Source organism: Medicago truncatula, chromosome 1 (assembly GCF_003473485.1).
Source record: "Medicago truncatula cultivar Jemalong A17 chromosome 1, MtrunA17r5.0-ANR, whole genome shotgun sequence".
Taxonomy (NCBI): domain Eukaryota; kingdom Viridiplantae; phylum Streptophyta; class Magnoliopsida; order Fabales; family Fabaceae; genus Medicago; species Medicago truncatula.
Genome location: NC_053042.1, coordinates 849173 through 868965, shown reverse-complemented (window position 1 = coordinate 868965; position 19793 = coordinate 849173). Strand labels below are relative to the sequence as shown.

General features: G+C 33.9%; 2 protein-coding genes and 1 long non-coding RNA gene across 5 annotated transcripts; 1 reads left to right on the top strand and 2 right to left on the bottom strand.

The window, feature by feature from the left end:
- Positions 1-2272: 2272 nt before the first annotated feature.
- Positions 2273-8034, bottom strand: LOC11424469 (putative disease resistance RPP13-like protein 1). Of its 2 annotated transcripts, XR_005645304.1 has the most exons (3): positions 3981-8034; positions 3174-3351; positions 2273-2876 (listed from the first exon to the last, which is right to left on the bottom strand). XR_005645304.1 is itself a non-coding variant. In XM_003588481.3 (2 exons), exon 1 carries the CDS (start codon positions 7879-7881, stop codon positions 4021-4023), a length of 3861 nt encoding a protein of 1286 aa, XP_003588529.2. In that variant the 5' UTR covers positions 7882-8034; the 3' UTR covers positions 2931-3351; positions 3981-4020. The 2 variants fall into 2 exon arrangements, 1 of the variants encoding a protein (XP_003588529.2); XM_003588481.3 differs by lacking the exon at positions 2273-2876 and having other exon boundaries at positions 2931-3351.
- Positions 8035-8962: 928 nt separating this feature from the next.
- On the bottom strand, positions 8963-19640 carry LOC11434637 (histone-lysine N-methyltransferase ATX5). 2 transcript variants are annotated; one of them, XM_003588480.4, is made up of 23 exons: positions 18323-19634; positions 18131-18186; positions 17821-18016; positions 17383-17511; positions 17182-17250; positions 17002-17070; positions 16796-16887; positions 16505-16597; positions 15634-15769; positions 15080-15185; positions 14877-14976; positions 14289-14413; positions 13868-14013; positions 13436-13540; positions 12282-12346; positions 11886-12099; positions 11374-11460; positions 11190-11246; positions 11013-11102; positions 10269-10355; positions 10016-10090; positions 9727-9827; positions 8963-9382 (listed from the first exon to the last, which is right to left on the bottom strand). In XM_003588480.4, the coding sequence occupies exons 1-23, from the start codon at positions 19136-19138 to the stop codon at positions 9292-9294; spliced, it is 3105 nt and encodes a 1034-aa protein (XP_003588528.2). In that variant the 5' UTR covers positions 19139-19634; the 3' UTR covers positions 8963-9291. The 2 variants fall into 2 exon arrangements, 1 of the variants encoding a protein (XP_003588528.2); XR_003008725.2 differs by lacking the exons at positions 8963-9382; positions 9727-9827; positions 10016-10090; positions 10269-10355 and having other exon boundaries at positions 11019-11102; positions 11374-11462; positions 11887-12099; positions 18323-19640.
- On the top strand, positions 9257-9933 carry LOC112418703 (uncharacterized). The gene is made up of 2 exons (XR_003008726.2): positions 9257-9389; positions 9657-9933. It is a non-coding gene; the product is annotated as an uncharacterized lncRNA (long non-coding RNA).
- Positions 19641-19793: the final 153 nt, after the last annotated feature.

Here is a 19793-nt window from a genome sequence, read left to right as displayed (position 1 = left end):
TAATTAAATGTTGGCTATCACCAATATCATGGTAACTTAAAAAAGAAAAAAAAAACATAAGAATAATTATAATACGATAGTTTTAATTTATTATAAAAGTCATACACATAACACATATTTTTGACTAAATAATTAATTAAGATTAATGTTTTTAACATTATCAAAATAAAAACGAGAGCAATTATATTACTTTAACTATAATTTAAGTTTTATTCAAGTTGTTTCTTTAGAATCGAGTAACTTAGAAGTCGTTAAAATGTTCAACTCTACACCAAACAAATGTTTTGTAAGGAACACCAAACAAATGTTTGTTACTATTTTATTAATTAAATTTAGTATTTTATTTTTTATATTTTCTAAATAAATATGAGAAAAATTATAATTGAATATTTTTAATAGATACTAAATGTCTGTCTTTCCGCTAACATTTGAAAATTACCAACGGTGATCACCTCGCACTGTCATGAGTTACTTGAGGTTTTAGCAACCACACCTTCAAAATTTTCCAAAGCAATTGTTGCTAAGCTTGATGAATTGGACTTCGTTAGTTTCGCGGATCCGCGTCCGAGGTCCAGAGAGGAGGAAAACTGGTACAAATTAGCATTCGAGGAGGCTTTCTACCCTCCATCATTAATTGTTTTTTGAATAATGAACTTCCATTCCTATCTAAGGATATAACAGAAGGGAAGCTTGATAGCGATGACGCTTTGTTTGAAAGATTTGACCTTGGACTGAGTTCTAAGATGCTCTCATTCATGAGTATTCTTGTATCAAAAACAGGAATGGAAATTGGTGGTCCAAATTACAGAATCAGGATTTGTACCAGAGAATTGAAAGCTGCTTATGAAAATATGGTAGTGGGAGGCTACTATGCAAGAAGGGCAGAGATATGGTTCGATGCGATGAAGACCAAAGCAACAAGAACCGAACCCTTAGTTATGTTCTGTTTGTAAACTTTCTACTTTAACAATACAAAGAGAACATCTAGAAATTGAGATTTTATTGAGTTTTTTTTTTGCAAATTTACTTTGTAAAAACGTACAAAACATGTTATCATCATAAAAATAGTACATATATTATCAATTATTACTTTAATCATTCTACGATTCACTGCGCTTTTTATAACATGTTTTTCTCAAAAAACACTCAATTTCTGTCAAAGATGCTTGAATTACACTCATCTCCCCTCTTATGTTAAAATATACACTCTCCTCCCCCAATATTCAAAATATATTAGAAATTTTTTCACTCCCCTCTCCTAAGAGAAGCTTGAATTACATTCTTCTTCCCTCTTATGTTAAAATTTACATTTTACTCCATATATTTTTTTATTTCAAATAATCTAGCAAAAAAAATAAAAATCTAACACACTTTAAAAAAAAAAATAGTATCGTGGGTCTACTTTAATATAATCAAAATTTGAATACGTATTTTTCGAGATTTTTTATTCACAATTTCATTAACGTGAGTTTTAAACCCTATACTAAAATATGAAACAACCCAAAAGAAAATTAAAATATGTGAAAAATCACTAAAGACAATAAAGCATGACTATTTAAAAGTTAATTTTATACTCTAAATTATAAAATCAATAACAAAATATTTAAATTTAATTATCATTGATATTTAAATTATATAGAAATGAATTTATTTTTCTTAAATGGTAGTTTAAAATTAGTATATATCATAAAAATATTTATTTATGTTAAAATAGATTAAAGTGTAGTGCATTTTTAATTATTAAGGGAGGAGTTGTAATTCAAGCATCTTATAAGGGTTGGGAGTATAAGTTTTACTTTTCTAGGAAGGAGAGTGTATATTTTAACATAAGATGGAAGGGGAATGTAATTCAAGCTTCTCTTAAAGGAGAGAAGTGTAGTTTATTCTATTATTTATCTAAATTACACAAGTTCCTTTTAGATAATAATATTGTATATAAGTTTTCTCCTTCGTTAATTAAACCACAATTTCAATCTCTTCTACGTATAAGAACGACATAGGCAACCAACAATGGATTGGTTCATGTGGGAAGGAATTTGGAAAAAAAAAATTGATGGGGAGAGGAGAACACACCTTATGTGTTCCATATGTTCTCCAACAAAGAAATTATTAGTGTCAAACGGTGGTGAAAACTTTGTACTCACAACATTATTAAAAATCTATACAATGTAATATAGCCTTTGATGAATGTCAAAGACTTGAACTCTAAGAAAGCATTTGAAGGCAAAAAGAATAACTATGCCACAGCTATTATTTTCCTATATTTTTTTTCTTCTTATTCTTTGATTAAAATTAAAATTACAGCTTGTGTATAACTGTGAGGTTCCCATTGATGCTGCAACCGGTTAGTGCTCCTTATGGAGAAACAATACTTGTCATCATGATCTGAATAATCCTAATTCATGAATTTTCTGCAGTTTGGAGCTTTACACAAACAAAGAACTTTAAATTCATCTGGCTCATTAGGATCAAACAAGTAGTCATACCTGCCAGTTACTATAAACATAGTTACAAAGTAATTTGATATTTTCTTGCGAAAAAAGAATTTGATGAAACAAAAGCGAGTAAATCATCAATTTAGTCTTTCAAGTTGTAACAAATAATTAGGCCATTTGTTCATTGAAATTCATGAAATCTAATATGATCCCTGATATTAGGCCATTCCTTCTTGACAAATTCATAGGGACTAAAATGACGATTCACTCAAATGCATGCTGAAACGACAAATGAAAGCATACATCACAAGATGCAAGAATGGATAGGGAATATACGTTAGCTCATCGCCAGCAGATACGTTAGTCTTGGCAATGAGAACGATCCAGCTCTCGTCATTCATGACCCACACTCATGATCCTTGCATAGCAATTTGGCATACACTGTATTAACATAACATCATTTCTATGTTTTAGCAACTGTGAAAGCAAAAATTGTTAATAAACCAAATCTTGATAAATATTTGATTGAAATATATCATTATACAGTTCTTTATGTCAATAATGATTGGCAAAGCCTTGAGAAAACAAGCTTTCCCAAGGGTACCCTTTTATGTGCATCTCAAATTTTTTGCAAAGCTCAATAGAATAGAGCCTGTCTAAAAGACCATCACATTCTCAAATAGCTAAAGATACCACGAGTCTTTGTAATCTTTTCACATTTGAGTATGACATTCATACCATTTCTTTTTCTTGAATAGTTCTTCCTGCAGATATCCATGTATGCCTGATCTACCGAAGCACGCTCATTCATATAAGAGTAAAAGATTTACTTTGCATGCATTTATTTCTGTATTGCATCTAAAGGATGATGGTAGTGACCCCTCACTTTATGAGGGGTGGCTTTATCAGCTGCTCTCTGCCAAATAGAAAACATAAAGATGAGAAATGCGTTGTTGCTTTACAAGAACTGATAAAGGTACCAATGGATATAGTAGATGTAATGGTGATTAACAAGGCCTTAGTAGCAAAGCAATAAGCATGATATTTCACCATTCCATCACATACAAGTGAGAATGTAAGGTGATGAGTCAAGCCTTACATGTACTACAAAGACCAAACAACGTGGGACTATAAACCAGCACGCTAAAGGTGTTGTACCTCTGCAATGAAGGCGAACGAAGTGGCCAATAACGGACCAGAGTGACCGTAACTAAGACCAATTTTCCAAAAGTATAAAATAAGAGACTAAGTTCAATTATTATCTTACAAACATTCACAAGGAAGAACAAAAATATTTTCCAAGTTACCTTTTTTTGTGATTTTGCATGATAATGACCATTTATTCAACTGACAGACTAGTGATTTTCATTTAAATTTAAATGTACAGGAAAGTCTTAGACATATCAGGTGATTTGAAAGTCCCGAGTAATGACCATTTATTTAGCACGTTAATTACTACATAGTTACATGAACATTGTATACCTCCTATAATAATTCAAAAAATTCAAATTCTTCTTTGGGCAGAAACATAAAATAAAAACATACCTGAAATTGGAGTGCAACTATTCCTTCCCTTTCCCAAGGCTCATAGTGTAACTTCATGGTCTATTTTTACGACAGGGAAGTGTGGAATCTTGGACACATATACCCTTCTCTGAGTTTCATACCATGCTTTTAACATAGGGCAATGCCTAATGCTCAATAGCTTAAGAGATGAAGGGAGATTGTATTGTCGGAATAACCTAAGTTTTGGGCACATGTCAAATTTCAGTGTTTCCAAAGAGGAAGGCAGCCTGAATGGCAATGACTTGAGTTCTGGACAATCTTCAACTACAAGTGATTTCAGAAAAGAAGGCAATGTGTCTTCTGCAAAAGACTCAAGCCTTGAACAACACTGAATTTTAAGATTTTTCATAGAGGAGATGAGTTGAAGTTCATTTCCTTCAAAGGATTTCATTTCAGAGAGATTACTTATTGTCAGAGACACGAGGAAAATGGGAAGCAACTTCTCCTTCAACAAGGTGTTAACGTTATCATCGCCCTCAATATGCAGATCAGACAGAGCCATAAGGTTTTGGAGGCCCGAATCAGTCAAAGGTGGAGTTATTCTTAGGGATTCAATATGAATAAACTGTAAATGCGGAGGGAGACAAGCTACTTCACAACAGGACGGTAAACTGGTGAGAGTCAAACTTTCAAGAGCAATGAGGGTGTCCATCCGTCGAGGCAATGATCTAAGTGCATGACAGTGACTGACCTGCAGTGATTGAAGAGTTGATGGAGCAAGGGAGGCACTATCTAAAATAAAAATGGATTCCAGGTTCATACAACCTTCAATGGTAAGACTTCGAAGCACGGGGAAACCATTCAGTGGGAAGGAGGTAAGTACATCACAACAATCTCCTAACTCTAATTTCACAAGTGATGTGTACTTGCTCCACATTTCAAGAGGCATGAATTCTAAATCCCCACAACCATGAATACAAAGCGACTGCAATGAAGTGGGCAGACAGTCAGCTGGAAATGCAGCGAGAGAATCAATATATGTGAGATCTAAGTGTTGAAGACAAGTGGAGCTCAGTAACATTTTAGGTAGAGACGGCAACGTTTTAAAGCCATAGAATTTTGCATCCTGCATAAGACATGGAGAGTCACTCCAGAGCAACGACAATTCAAGTGACCCTGCAGATTGCAAATCTAGAGATTTTACTGATGAGAGCGAATGTGGAGTAGATGGTGTAGCCAGCAAACAATCACACGTAATTATAGCAATTTCCTCTATGGAAGGAAGATGGCTAGGCAAATGTCCCTTCAGTTCTGTACAGTGACTTAAACACAGAGTTTTAAGACGGGGAAAGGGAAATGCATTGTCTCGAAACGAAAGCCATTGCTTCCAATTAGGCATCCTCTCAAATTCAAGCTTCTCTAGGGCAGGAAATGGTTGGAATGGAAAATTAGTACCTCCACTTGTCATGCCATAGAACTCTGCACCAATTGTTTCCACTCTAGTCATATCTTTGATTTGTAGGTCTTTGAGAGAAGTTAGTTGTCCTAGTGGAGGAAGTGTTACACAATACACACAAGAACTGAGGCAAAGGTACACCATGTTAGAAAATGAACAATCTCCCAACCAACGTGGAAAACTCGTCCCACCATAGAAGTAAATGCTCAATTTCTTGAGGTTCATAGATGGTTGCAACACATCAAGAACTGCTTTGTCTGCTATTGAACCTTTAAACTGTTTGTCCCAATATAACTCTAACTCCTCAAGGTGTTCTTTGGTTTTCAAGTTGGCATCACACGCTTCATTGACATTATGCAAGTTCTTGATGCATAGTTTTCCCCGTAGGTTAGGAAACTTCACAAGCTCTCTTACTCTTAACCCAACTTCTTGCTTGCCCACTACAAAAACCGTTAAAGTTTGAAGGTTTTCTAGTCCAACAATTTGCTTCGGCATCTCCTTTATGTTTCCATTGCTGATATCAAGGTGACGTAAATTAATTAACTTTCCAATATGTATCGATAATTCAATGAGATCCACACACCAGCATAAAATCAAGGTTTGCAAATAGTAAAGGTTACATATTGTTGCAGGTAAACATTTGATTCCAGTCTGAGAGAGATTCAGATACCGCAGCTGCACCAAATTACCAATTGAATCTGGCAGCATAGTGATGTTTTTATAATTTGATAAGGATAGCACACGCAACCTTCTAACTGACGGGAGGATAAAATCAACCACCTTGCGAGATAAGTAAGATTCTTGCCACCAAGGACCAATGGGTAGGAAACTTCGCAAGCTTTTGAAATCATAGAAAGTCTCAAACTTCTTGAAAATGTCATACTCCTCTTGATTGTATGAAAAATGGTGAACATCTTTAGAGATTCTACCACCAAATTCAAACTTGCAACAATTTTTCCCGGATACAATTGTTGCTAGATCATAGACAAGGTCGTGCAAGACAAATACTTCTCTATCAGCATCATCCTTGAATTTTTCAATTAAGGATCTCGAAAACAATTCCATAAAGAAGTCATCACCTACCTCCTCTTCAACTTTTCCAACCATAGAATGTTCAAGGAAGCCTTCTGCCATCCACAACAAAACCAAATGCTTTTTTTCAAGGGGATAACCCTTGGGAAAAATTGAGCAATAGACGAAACATCTTTTCAAATGAGAGGGAAGGTATAGATAACTCAAAAGCAAAGCAGGCAGAATGTTATTATTTGGTATGTTCCATATGTTGCTGTTCAAGATTTCGGTCCACTCCTTTGCATTTAACTTTGAGCTCAAAAGCCCTCCTAGCGTTTTGGCAGCTATTGGCAATCCACCACACTTTTTTGCAATCTTCTTCCCAATTGCTTCTAAGGTTGGGTATTTAATGTCACCACTTCCAAATGCATACTTGGAGAGTAAAGACCAACAATGTTCGTCCGATAGAGGTTCCAATTTATGAATAGGATACGTATGTGCAACCTCTGCAACTCTTTCGTAGCGTGTTGTGATGATCACCCTACTTCCACAATTTCCATTAACCAATGGAGCAATTAGATCATGCCAGTCATTATAACTATCATTCCATAAGCCATCCAACACAAACAAAAATCTTTTACGCATCAAACCCCCCTTTAAACGAACTCGAACATCATCCAAATCATTTCCTACATAAGCTATTGTTGAGCTGACAGATTCAAGTAGAGCTTTTGTGATTCTAGAAATATCAAAATCCTCGGTGACACAAACCCAGACTTTCAAATCAAAATGCTCATCAACTTTCTTATCATTGTAAACAAGTCGAGCAAGTGTCGATTTACCAACACCTCCATCACCTAAAATTGCAATCACGCCTAATTTGTTGTTATTGTTATTACCGCTTGTGTCAATGTCATTGTCATTTCCTGACACCAACATACTCATCAATCTCTCCTTATCATCCTCCCTACCAATTATAACAAATTCATTAATCACTAAAGGAGTATTACTACCAGAAACCGAACCACTTACTGGTCGCAAACCAAGAGCATCTATCGGACGAACAAAACGTTGAAGCCTTTGACAAACAATCTTCATTTGGAAATCAAATATAAAATTTGATTTAGGCGGTGTATTCTCGACCTTGCATCGAAGAGAATCATAGCCAATTTCGTCAAGCAAATCTTCGGAAACAACGATTGCATTGTACAGCTCATTCATCCATTGTTTGATTTTGGGATTGAAGAACTGCTTCTGTTCAGCATCGTGAAGAACTGAGCGAAGAGTGAGCAGAGTTGTTACAAACACTGTGAGTTTCAAGATATTCAACTCACTGTATTTGATGTAATCAGTGAATTCTGATGAAGCAAGCTTATGCAACAAGGATTCAACCGTTGCAGAGAGGAAAGCACCTTCCACCATTGCTGTTAAAGCAAAGAAATGAAGAACAATGGAGACTAAAGTGAAGGACATACAGATTAGGGTTTCTAGGGTTTTAGGGCTCTGTCTCGATCTTAGCTTAGTTGATAGAACAATATTGCTAGCATTTCTCTTGCACGATATATGTAGAGATTACTCATGACACGTCATTTATTTACATTTAAAAGATGATTTTTTATTCATTAGACTATTTGACCAAAATTAAATAAAATACACCTAAATCGTGTTAGTATAGGCTATAATTTATTTTCATAAGATATCTTCGAGAAAAATTTAAAATAAGCCAAAAACAAATCTGGTAAAATCATCTGAAATATCGGATGTTAAAAATTTAAGGTTGTTAAAGTGTTTTTTCTGACAATGGTTGTAAAATCTTAAATATCGGTTTTCTAAAATATATGACATAAAAAAAAATATAGAAATGTTAACGAGTCACCTAAGGGCACTCATTAAAGGTCTAAATAATTAATTAATGATTTTGGAACTTTAGAATTTGTTTATTTATAGCATTGAATATTGAAGTTTTTGATTTTTTTAGTGAATAATTTCCTAATTGAGAATCCTTAAGGAGTGCCTTTAAGACACTTGTTAGCAAGACCCAAAAAATTATCTCCTTGTCAAGTTTTAAATAGGAAAACTATTGCACGAGTGGCCTTAGACAATGATATTATTTAGGGTTATGCTAACTTGTGTCTTAAAGGCACAAGTTAAGAAGTTAAAAAAGGAATTAATCAATAAATGCACAAGTTAAAATATAATATTTAAAGCTTTTAAAATTAAAAATACACAATTTTCAAGATTTTATTTCTATTTTTGATTTCTTATTTTGAGGGAACAAGTTAACATTTCCGTGTTATTTATATATATAACTTTTCTCATTTGTTTAACCACAGATTCAAATACCCAACAAAGAAAACCGACAATGAATTGATCCATGTGATAAAAGATTTGGACCCTTAAACAAGTAATCATGATTACAATCCCTAGCTCTTCCGTATGAAAAAAAATTGATTGGCAGAGGAGAATATGTCCCACACAATCTCCAATGTAACAAAAAAAGAGAACATAGGCAAAATAGAATGATCATTGAGCAATGGAGTAGCAACAATTAGTAAATTAGCATTAAATTGCTTATAAAAAAAATTAGAATTAAATTAAGAAAACAATATTATTTCTGACACATTTACAAAGACACCAAAAGCTGCTAATAAATCTATACAATGTAATAGGCTTTGATGAATGTCAAAGACTAAAACTCTAAGAAAGCATTTGAGGGCAAAAAGAATAACTATGCCACAGCTATTATTTTCCTATATTTTTTTCTTATTCTTTGATTAAAATTAAAATTACAGCTTGTGTATAACTGTGAGGTTCCCATTGATGCCGCAACCGGTTAGTGCTCCTTATGGAGAAACAAAACTTGTCATCATGATCTGAATAATCCTAATTCATGAATTTTCTGCAGTTTGGAGCTTTACATAAGCAAGGGACTTTGAATTCATCTGGCTCATCCGGATCAAACAAGTAGTCATACCTGTCAGGTACAATAATTTGATATTATTAGCAATTTTTTTTATAAAACATGTAAATCACCAACTTAGTCTTTGAAATTGTAAGAATGATGCCATTTGTTCACTGAAATTAATGAAATTCTAATAAGATCCATGATATTGAAAATTCTTGATAAAACTAGTGATTAGTTCTTTCTAGACAAATTCATAGATTAAATTAACCAAATAAAAAAGGAATGTTGTAGATGATTTTTAATTTAATAAATCATTTTAAAATTTTGTTAATTTCAATTTTAGGGACTAAAATGATGATTCACTCCAAAATGCATGGTGAAATGATACAGGAAAGCATAGATAGGGAATATACGTTAGCTCATCACCAGCAGATACGTTAGTCTTGGCAATGAGGGCGATCCGGCTCTCGTCATGACCCACACTCATGATCCTTGCATAGCAATTTGGCATACACTGTATTAACATAAATCAAGAAGGGGTAAGATGACATGACTAATAACCATTAACCAGTAATATGTACTAAAACGAATAAACATAGGCCGATATCAGCTGTTTTCAAGATTGCCAATTGAGTTTTTAAAAGGAACAGTCTCACAGGTTCTTGCAATGAAAAGTGAGCAGTGAACTGTAGGTTGACTTACAGAATGGTTAATTAGCCGTGCAATATTTCCTTTATCAGTTGCATCAACTACCACCTCTTCACTAATTTTGAACAGCTGCCAAAAAAAGAAGCCAGAAGAATTTAATGTGATAAAATGTTAACAATTAAGATGCACAGAAAAAATCAGCATCAAAACAGAGGGAAAATAATAGAGCAGAGGAAACCAAAGTGGACAAAAATAAAGTCAAGGACAAGAGGATGAAATCATCAGAAAAGGGGGAGAATTAACTTACATAGCAGTCTTTCCTTTCTAATTTATACCGCGCCTCCCTTAGATCGGCAACGCTGCGCCTTACTTGTTCACCACGATATTCAAGGACCTGCATTGGATAAAATCATACTCATTATTTCTACAATAAAAGTTCTACTGATTAGATGGAAAACAGAAACACAAAGGATCACAGGATAATGATGTTATGTTTTGGCAAATATTAAATCCATAATTTATGTCTAATTTTATCGCAAGGTTACGCATATATACTTTTAAAAATGACATGATTATATATTTTCATCGCAATGCTTATCTGCCTTGTGCAAGACACGGGCTCCTACACTAGTTATGTCAACATTTGAATCCAAAACCAACCCCGGAAGGATATTCTTAGAGATGAAAGCAGCTCAAAAAGAGAAAATATACAGAGGGAAGAAAATGAAAATTAAACTTTTATCAGGCTCTAGGTCATTTAGAAACTGCTGCACCAATATGCATACATTCAAAGCTATGCCCAAGAATATGATTAAACATAACATCATTTCTAAGTTTTAGCAACTGTCATAACAAAATTGTTAAAAATCCAAATGTTGATAAATATTTGATTGGAATATATCATTATACAGTTCCTTATGTCAATAATAATTGACAAAGCCTTGAGAAAACAAGCTTTAAAGAGGCTGACTAAAAGACTATCGCATTCTAAAATAGCCAAAGACACCATGGGTCTTTGTAATCTTTTCATATTTGTGTATGACATTCGTACCATTTCTCCTTCTTGAATAGTTCTTCGTGCAAATAGGCCCCATCCATGTATGCCTGATCTACCGAAGCACACTCGTTCGTTTTCGGTTCTCTGGAATCATGCAAGTGTACCCAAAATCCAATCAGAAAATGGATGAGCAAAGCCAATAAACCACCACTGAAGAAAAAGAAGATTTACCTGTAAGTGATGAAGGCGTTCCCTAAAAGATGAAAATGTCTGAGACTCATCTACCACCTATTTGAGGGAAAGAGATGAGCAAAAGAATGAAAATAAAGGGGCGGGGCACACAGTTTAAACCCCTACATTCAAGCTTTAAACGAAGAACATGAAAATCCCATTTATATCAGAGTAAAAGATTTACTTTGGATGAATTTAATCTCTGTATAGCATCTAAAGGATGATGGTAGTGACCCCTCACTTTATGAGGAATGGCTTCATCTGCTGCTCTCTGCCAAGTACAAAACATAATGATGAGAAATATGTTGCTGTTTTACAAGAACTGATAAAGATACCAGAGGACATTCTAGAGGTAATGGTGGCTAATAAGGCCTTAATAGAGAGTATGGAAGTCAAGGAATCAAAACAATAAGCAATAAGCATATGATATTTCACCATTACATCACAATCACATACAATGAGAATGTATGGCGAGCGAGGAGCCAAGTCTTACAATTACTACAAAGGCCAAGTATCTAAGCAATGTGGGACTATAACAGACCACAGAATGAAAGCAAATGAAGTGGACCGATAACAGACCACATAATGGTCGCAACTAAGGCGGATTTTCCAAAAGTATCAAATAAATAACAAAGACGATTCGATTGATTATCTACAAACAATCATCAAGAAGAACAAAAATATTTTCCAAGTTACCTTTTTTGTGTGGTTTGTTCTTACAAAGACTCGGCACCTAGCAGCAGAAAATGGGTCATGTTCGGTGTTATCTTCTGGAGGAGTGTCTTCTACCTTTATTCTGTTTGACGAAATTAATCTTGACCCAACTTTTCTCTTATTTTGGATAAGGATTTTAGTTGAAATGACCCCATGAGGGGTTTGTATAATCAAAACAGTGTCTGGATTGGGAGCCCTGCAAGAAATATAGAAATCATAAAGATGAAAAGTTGGGTAAGATGAATTTAAGTGCAACCACACCCATACAATTCCAAAAACACATAAGTTTTTTGTTATTTGTAAAAAGTAAACTCCGTAAAGGAAACAATATAAAGAGAGAAAGGAGAAACAATATTGACATAATTGAGGATTCCATACCTGTGATAAGCACAGTAACAAACCATTCTTGTTGTCTGTTTACCATTTTTTTCCGAACTATGCAACTGTATTTACAGAGGAGAAAAGTCAATTAACTATTTCATGGACCATAATTATCCATATAATAAATGAAAATTATCAACTTATAGCCATCCATGATACAGAATAATAATGAAAAGTACTGTATCTTATATATTAATATTGCCATCAGATTCCATATTTAAATGGCACTTCAAGCAGAGCACCCTGCTTTTCTTATCGCAAGCCACCTCTACAAAATTATTTGCAAATAACCTGTATAGTGGTAGTGTTCTTGAAATGAAGAGTAAACCCTGATATCGGTCCTCCAAGTTTACATTTGTCACAAAGTTAGCACTAGAAAAAAGTTGGTCAAACTAGTTCACTAAAGATCTAAAAGTTCCAAAACTTGTTAACAAATTAATTCCTCAGGCTCAAATATTGAATTTGTCTCCAAATATGATGACATTTAAGCTAGGTGATGGCCTAACTTAAGTAACAAATTTTTCGAAAGACTGATGTAGTAGGTAACATTTTAGACCATTGAGGGAATAATTTGCTGATTGAAATTTTAATGGACTAATGGGGTAATGCGTGTAAACTTTGAAGGGCCAACTTAAAAGGATATATACATTACATTGTAAGTCAAATCCAAATATAAAACTATAACACTCAAAAAATGCATAAAAAATTAAAGATTATCTTGAAATGATTTATGTGATTTTTTAACTGTAAGGATTCAGTTGACTGTATTGCAATTAGGGGCAAACAGAATCCTATCGCCATAAAAATATACAAATGGTTATACAAGTTATGAACTTAATTTTAATTTCTAGGTGAAGACATATTTTCCGTCAAAATCTTTCGAAATTAAGATTATGATCCTTTTTTTTCTTCTTACAGCATGAAAGTAACCTTTTGATCTGATTGATGAAGTTCTAGACAGGGGCTGATGAATAATTGTAATAAATCATCAAACAGTATTCATTAAAGCTAAATCATATTTGCATAAACCAGGGCAATATTAATTAAAAATGGCATTGAACCTGTATCAAATTAAATTAAATGAAAGTAAATGGAAAATATCAGTAAAAATTATGCAAATGGAACTCAAGTCAATCCAAGTAAAGCCTCACCTCCATGCGATAACCGGCCCTTGATGCACACATAACATGGAAATAAGTGGAACACTTGACACATTGTGTGCACGAGCCATGGATTTGCTTACAAATAACACAAATCTGAAATTGAATTGATGCAGACTTTAGATTGAATCAGAATGTAAGATACATTTAAATGATACAGATGTTAAGAAAGCTGGAGTGGAGCCTAGGTTGCTCATTGTAAAAAGGACTCACTCTTCAGCTTTATAATATGGAATAGTGTGAAATATGCAAAGAATAAACTACAGCAACTGGTGACTAACATTAATTAGGAATGGACACCATTACTATATTTTAGTAAAATAAAATATACACATAAGTGATACTATCAAACTATACTTCTTTTGTAAAGAGATATAAAGTACATTTTCTGAACAAACAAAAGAAAAGTTACAAATACCCTACCTTCACGAAAGAATTTGATGGTATACTTAAGATACCCAAAGCAGGCTCCATTTTCTCATCACTGGCAAAAGATACTTCAGGTCGAAACCAGGCACAAGTGACATGAACCCATAACGGATGGATATCAGTAGGCTTTAGAGCACCACCTGAGTGTCCAACAATACATTTCAGATAAAAAGATCATAGACACTAATAACAAAACAAAGTTAAAAACAAACTTAGCAAAACTACATGATATTATCCTAAGTACTACAGTCAAAAGAGGTAATGGAAGCAAGATTTATAAATGCATATGCAAGGTTAAAAGAATCTAGAGGGTAAATTCCAAACAGTAGAATGCAAAGGGGGAGGTGTAGCTCATACAAATAAAAGAGTTACATACATAATACAATACATCTAAAATATTGCAGAAGACACACACCTTTTACAGGACAAAGACAACACTCTCGTGTGATGTCTGGTGTTTCACAAGCTTTACAAACCCATGATGTAAAGTCTCGAACATTTCTTGCTCCATAGCATTCTTGATGAACAGCTATTTGACATCTAAAAAATATGGAACACATTTATTATATCAATTGCAATGTCATTCATCATAGAGTAAGAAAAACAAAATAATAACAACAACTTGACAGTTCAAGCTTGCAAAAGAAAAAAAAAGTATTTATATGTAAATGGTTTTGTTGTCCATGGTCTCACTCATAAGGTGGATGGATGGGGCGTATATATGATAAGGCCAAGCAAAATAACAGATTACCATACATGTAATGAAAAGCATAAGACAGGGCAAATATTTGTGTTAAATACTTAATACCAAATACTGGAGGCATTTCTTGGATTATAATATTTCAAGACACATACATAAATTAATTCTTTTGTTAACTGTCCAAATATTCATGAAATCACTACGTTTTTCAGCTACACAATCATTAGACCTCCGCAGAAACTTTTTCTAATCCCTAGTTTTCACAGTTTAAATATTTATAATAAACTGAAGATGCTATATTACCTGACACAGATGATAATTTTGTTGTAGTCCCAATCTTCAACCCATCTACATACAGCACATCGTTCTGTAGTCCACTTAGCACAAACAGGTTCGTACTTGTCTGCAAGAGACAATAGTTTCCATTACCATTATGACTGAGAAATTTATCTAGGAAACTCTTATTATTGTACAATTGCACAAAAAAGGAAAGACTTAAAAGGTACCTTGCAGAAAGGTAAGCAATTTATGTTTTCTTTCTTTTGAGGATGGTCTTTTAGGTTTGACAGAAGAAACCGCAACTTTAGCATGAAAATCAGCCAACTGTAGCATCTGAGAAGTCAAAACAGATTGTATCAGTTACAATTACACTTATGTCTCACAATAAAGGACTAGAGCCACCATACATATCCAATCTAATTCTTTCTTTTTCTATGGGCACCATAAGCTAAATCATGAGACTTAAGTTCCCATGGATTCTCACTAGGTCAGTAACACTGCAATTTTGATACTGAAGACCTCATAATGCATATCAAATATCAATGTTGATGGATAATAGTAATATATGATATGAAATCTTGATTATAAGATGGAAATTTTATCATTATTTATATCGATTGGTATATATAAATACATAGCCAGCCTATTAGTACATCAAATGATTGGACACTCAAACTGCCATTTTGTACTATAGTAGTAAAATATATAAGTAGTGAAGTTTTAGGGCAAAGAGATGGGGAATAGTAAACACAGAAATTAAATAATGTAGTCAAATACGCACCCATTGTTCCAGCGATATCATGGATCCTTTAACCTGAATACTTGTTTTCCAGTTTCTAAATTTGGAACCTGTGTGGCGTTCCCATTCACTAAGTGCCTGTTTTTCAGTCCCACAAAAATCACACTTGCACATAACTCTGCAGGAGAACATGGAAAACAAGGGGAAATAATTCCTCCATATCATAACTATAATGAAGAAATGGATCGTTCAGCATAATAACAACATCCATATGAAATTAGTATCAAACAGTTTAGAACAGTCGATGTCTCTGAAAATTAGACAGACATCTCACATTTTACTTGACCCCACCAATACCAAATCAAACACACAAAAGAAAGAGAAACAAACACAAGAAATATTTCATATAAGACCATGTTCATCATATAGCTATTGTTGTTCCAATAGGATTATAAAAAAAGCTCTGAAACATAAATAAGATGTTTATAGGCATAGTTTGAGGTATATGCCATTGCGATAACTTAAATCAATTTAACTGTGAACTTTTCCTATAGCAAATCATTGGACAAAATTTTGTGACCAACTAACTACTAATCACAGTGAACTACTTGTTAAAAATTCAAATCAGGTTTTCATTTTAGTAAAAAGAAAATTCCATTGACGAGATACTGCCATCTTCTCCCTTTTTAAGAGAAGAACACAATCAAATAGCATTGTGGACTGTGGTTAGTTGTTTTAATTACCAATCTAGAAAAGGTATTTATCTTTTACTACTTGCCGCATATTTTTCAAACAAACCAACTAATGCTATGTAATTAATAATAACTATAACAGATAAAAACTAAAATAATACACAAAGTACAAGATATAAAAAACAAATTGTGTAAACACTTCTGAAGGAGTTTATGCTTACAAGTGAAGACATGGAAAATATATGCCTTCCACACCATTGCAGAGAACAGTGACCTTCTTTGGAAGCACTACCTTCCCATTGTATTTGCTCCATCTATACAAAAAATCTCCACTTTAGTCAACAATAGAAACTACAAAAAGCAGCACAAAATGATGTTTATTCTGAAACCTAAAGAAATATGTTATTCTTAAAAAATGGGATTAGCTTCGTATGTATGTTACATGGGATTACTAAGTTAGGCTACAAATAGGGAGTTTGGAGAAAAAGCATGAACCATATATATAAACTTACTTGATTTTTGGATGTGATTTTTCTGAATCAGATAATTCAAAATTAAACTTCACTTTGCAAGCAGGGCAGAAATAATCAGTGCTTCCAAGATTCTACAAGAAACAGATTATAATAATCAGAATAAAAACAAAATGTCTATTTCTGAGCTTCAAATTCAACAAAGAGACAACAATTAGACATCAAGTATGACGGTGTAATGGATAAACCTTAAAAAGGATGCTGGAGATTTTGTCGCATTCGGCATGCACCCACACTTTACATCCATCACAACGGACCTAATTCAAGGCGAACATCCGGAAGGGAGGAAATTTCAATACCGCAAAAATAAAGTTTATAATCTAAAAAAGACAACATTCTAAATAGATGACAACATCCAATTAACTCACCCAACTTCCGCTATCCGATTGATTCCAAACTTTCTTACATATGCCGCAATAATGTTTCGATTTCATCAACTGTCCAAAGAGAAATTGATTTCAAAACGACAATATAAAACTTTTTACAACAAACACAGTGCACATCAATTATAACATTTCCATTTCAGGCAGAAATATAAATTGTTAGAAGAAAAAGCAAGTTATACAAACCCTTGCACATGTTTTACATAGGAGTTGACCACCAGGAGTCAAATCCTTTGTTTTCTTTGACATATTGAAAGGAAGGTCCAATCCACATTCGTCACAAAGTCCTACGTTTTTCTTTCTGTCAAATAAATCCTACATATGAAATTCAAATCAATGAAGTGTTATTTCAATTTGTCAATATGTCAACAGGCTACATCACTTCTGTATTTTGGTGTAGTATGGAGAATTGCATAATAATTGCACTATCAAATCAGCATGTCAAATCTACAAGTTTAAAGGGCCAAGCAGTGACCAAGTCAATTTTCAGTTACAAATTGAAGTTTGGAATAATATCTAGTATCCTTAAATATCCTATAAATACAATGCAGAACAACATTAACAGTCACTAAAAGCCATGCAGAACCCAAAAACAAAAGAAAATATGTCATGAAGCTGACTTACCTTCTTCTGGTTTGAAGCAGTGACTTTCTGAAAGCTTTTAATAATAGAATCATCACTGCAACCATTATTACCAGCCACCGCATTTATATCTTCTGTTAACTTCTCTACAAACCCCTGATCCGCCAAAAACGCCTCCTCAACTGCCGCTTGAAATTGAGACGGATCACAGTAACTCAACTCAGACTGCTCTTGAAACCTAATACAATAGAACATCATTCCTAGTATAAGCAACATAGAAACTCTCCCAGAAACAAAATCTAAACAACAATTCTAATACAATGTAAAACAAATAGAAACAAAAATTCCTCACCTGTCTACATTCTCCACAAATGGAAAAATCATCCCATACTTCACCCATGCAAAATCCTGTTCCCAACCATTAATCAAAAAACACATAATAAATAGCCATTATATAAAAAATACACATTAAATAAACCTACCATATACGTAATATAAAGTAATAAAGTAATACTAATTCACACTATACTATACTATGCTATACCCTGTGATCATCATTCCTAGAGTAGCCAAGAAACATGACACAAGTAGCATCAGCTATACATGATCTCAAAACCAGCTCAGGTGCTTGACTCATTGCATCAATCACAATTGCAGGCCAAAATGGTTCCTTTTTCCTAGCCTTAGCCCAAACTATATCACCAGCCACAAAATCTTCTGGTCCAAAAAACCCTTCTTTCTTCTTCAAAACTCCATTGTTCATCTTTGTTTCCTCAGCAATCTCACGCAAACTCAATTCCTTACTAGTAGCAGCAACACCAAAATTCTTATGCAACACCTCCTCACACAATTCCGAATACCCTCGCCCTCTGCCGGTTCCATTCTTCCCCTTCCCATTGCATTTCTTAAGACTAAAATCTTCAAATTTGTCAAATTCAAATTCACGAAAGCTCGTGGCAGCCGCGCCTGCAGACGTCGCTGCCGCGTTGTTTTTACCATCTTTCCTCCAATTGACAATAACTGAATCATTAAACCGCGAGGGCATAACTTGAAGACGGCCGCGTGAGGTTCTAACCAACGGCGGCCGCGTAGCAGTTGCCGTTGCAGTTTTAATAATATCTCCTTTTCCGTCATCATCAGAGACAACGGAAAAGCAGCTATTATCATTACCCGGTGCCACTGTCGCAACGGTGGCACCGAGTAAACCAGTAAAACTAACGGGAATTGCACCGTTGAGAAGATTTAACGGAAAATTATTTCCGTTAAGTTTCTTCTTTCTCTGAGTCAACTCGTCGTTTTCCGTTAATCTTCTCCGTTTGCGATTCGGCATTTCAGATTTGAGATTCTTCTTAATTATCATTGTAGAAAGAAGAATGAATTAAACAAAATTCGCATTAATCAAATTAATTAAAATTTGATTAATGCGATGAAAAAACAGAACATAAACCCTAATTTGTTTGGAAATTGAAATTGAATAACGAGAATTGGAGAAACAGAGTAGGTGAAAACGCGTGAAGAGAAAGAAACAGTGACAGAATGAAAGAAACAAAATAAAATTAAGGTTTCGGAGAGATTGAGGTGAGTGTGTTACGAGAATGTTGGAGAAAATCGATTAAGAAAGAGATCAAATGAATGAATTGAAGAGAAGAGAAGAAAGAAGAAAACGAAAACGAAAACGAAAACGCGATCTGTTAAGTTAATAAAAAAGTATCTGAAACAAAACAAATAAAAATCTCAGGTAAATAATAATAATTTAATAATTTATTTGAGAGAGGAAAAGTAGGAAAGTGATAAGAGAGAAGAGGTTGGAGGTTACATTGAGTTCGTTTGTTTGAGTGAGTGTGTTAATGAATTGAATGAATTTTTTTTATATTTTTTTATTTTAATTTTATGTGATGATGGGTTTGATTACTTGAGTGTCACGTGTATGTAGGTAAAGAAATTTTGAGCTTTAGAATTCATGAATATGGTGGGTGGATTCTTTCTTCTTTCTTTGACATGGGCTAAGTTCGTTT

Excerpts from the sequence above, each read along its gene's own strand:
- LOC11424469 (XM_003588481.3), bottom strand. The coding sequence starts at position 7,881 with ATGTCCTTCACTTTAGTCTCCATTGTTCTTCATTTCTTTGCTTTAACA.
- LOC11434637 (XM_003588480.4), bottom strand. The coding sequence starts at position 19,138 with ATGATAATTAAGAAGAATCTCAAATCTGAAATGCCGAATCGCAAACGG. Across the intron at positions 18,017-18,130 it reads TTTGTGGAGAATGTAGACAG|GTTTCAAGAGCAGTCTGAGT; the intron begins GTGAGGAATTTT and ends CTATTGTATTAG. Across the intron at positions 10,091-10,268 it reads TAGAAAGGAAAGACTGCTAT|CTGTTCAAAATTAGTGAAGA; the intron begins GTAAGTTAATTC and ends TTTTTTTGGCAG.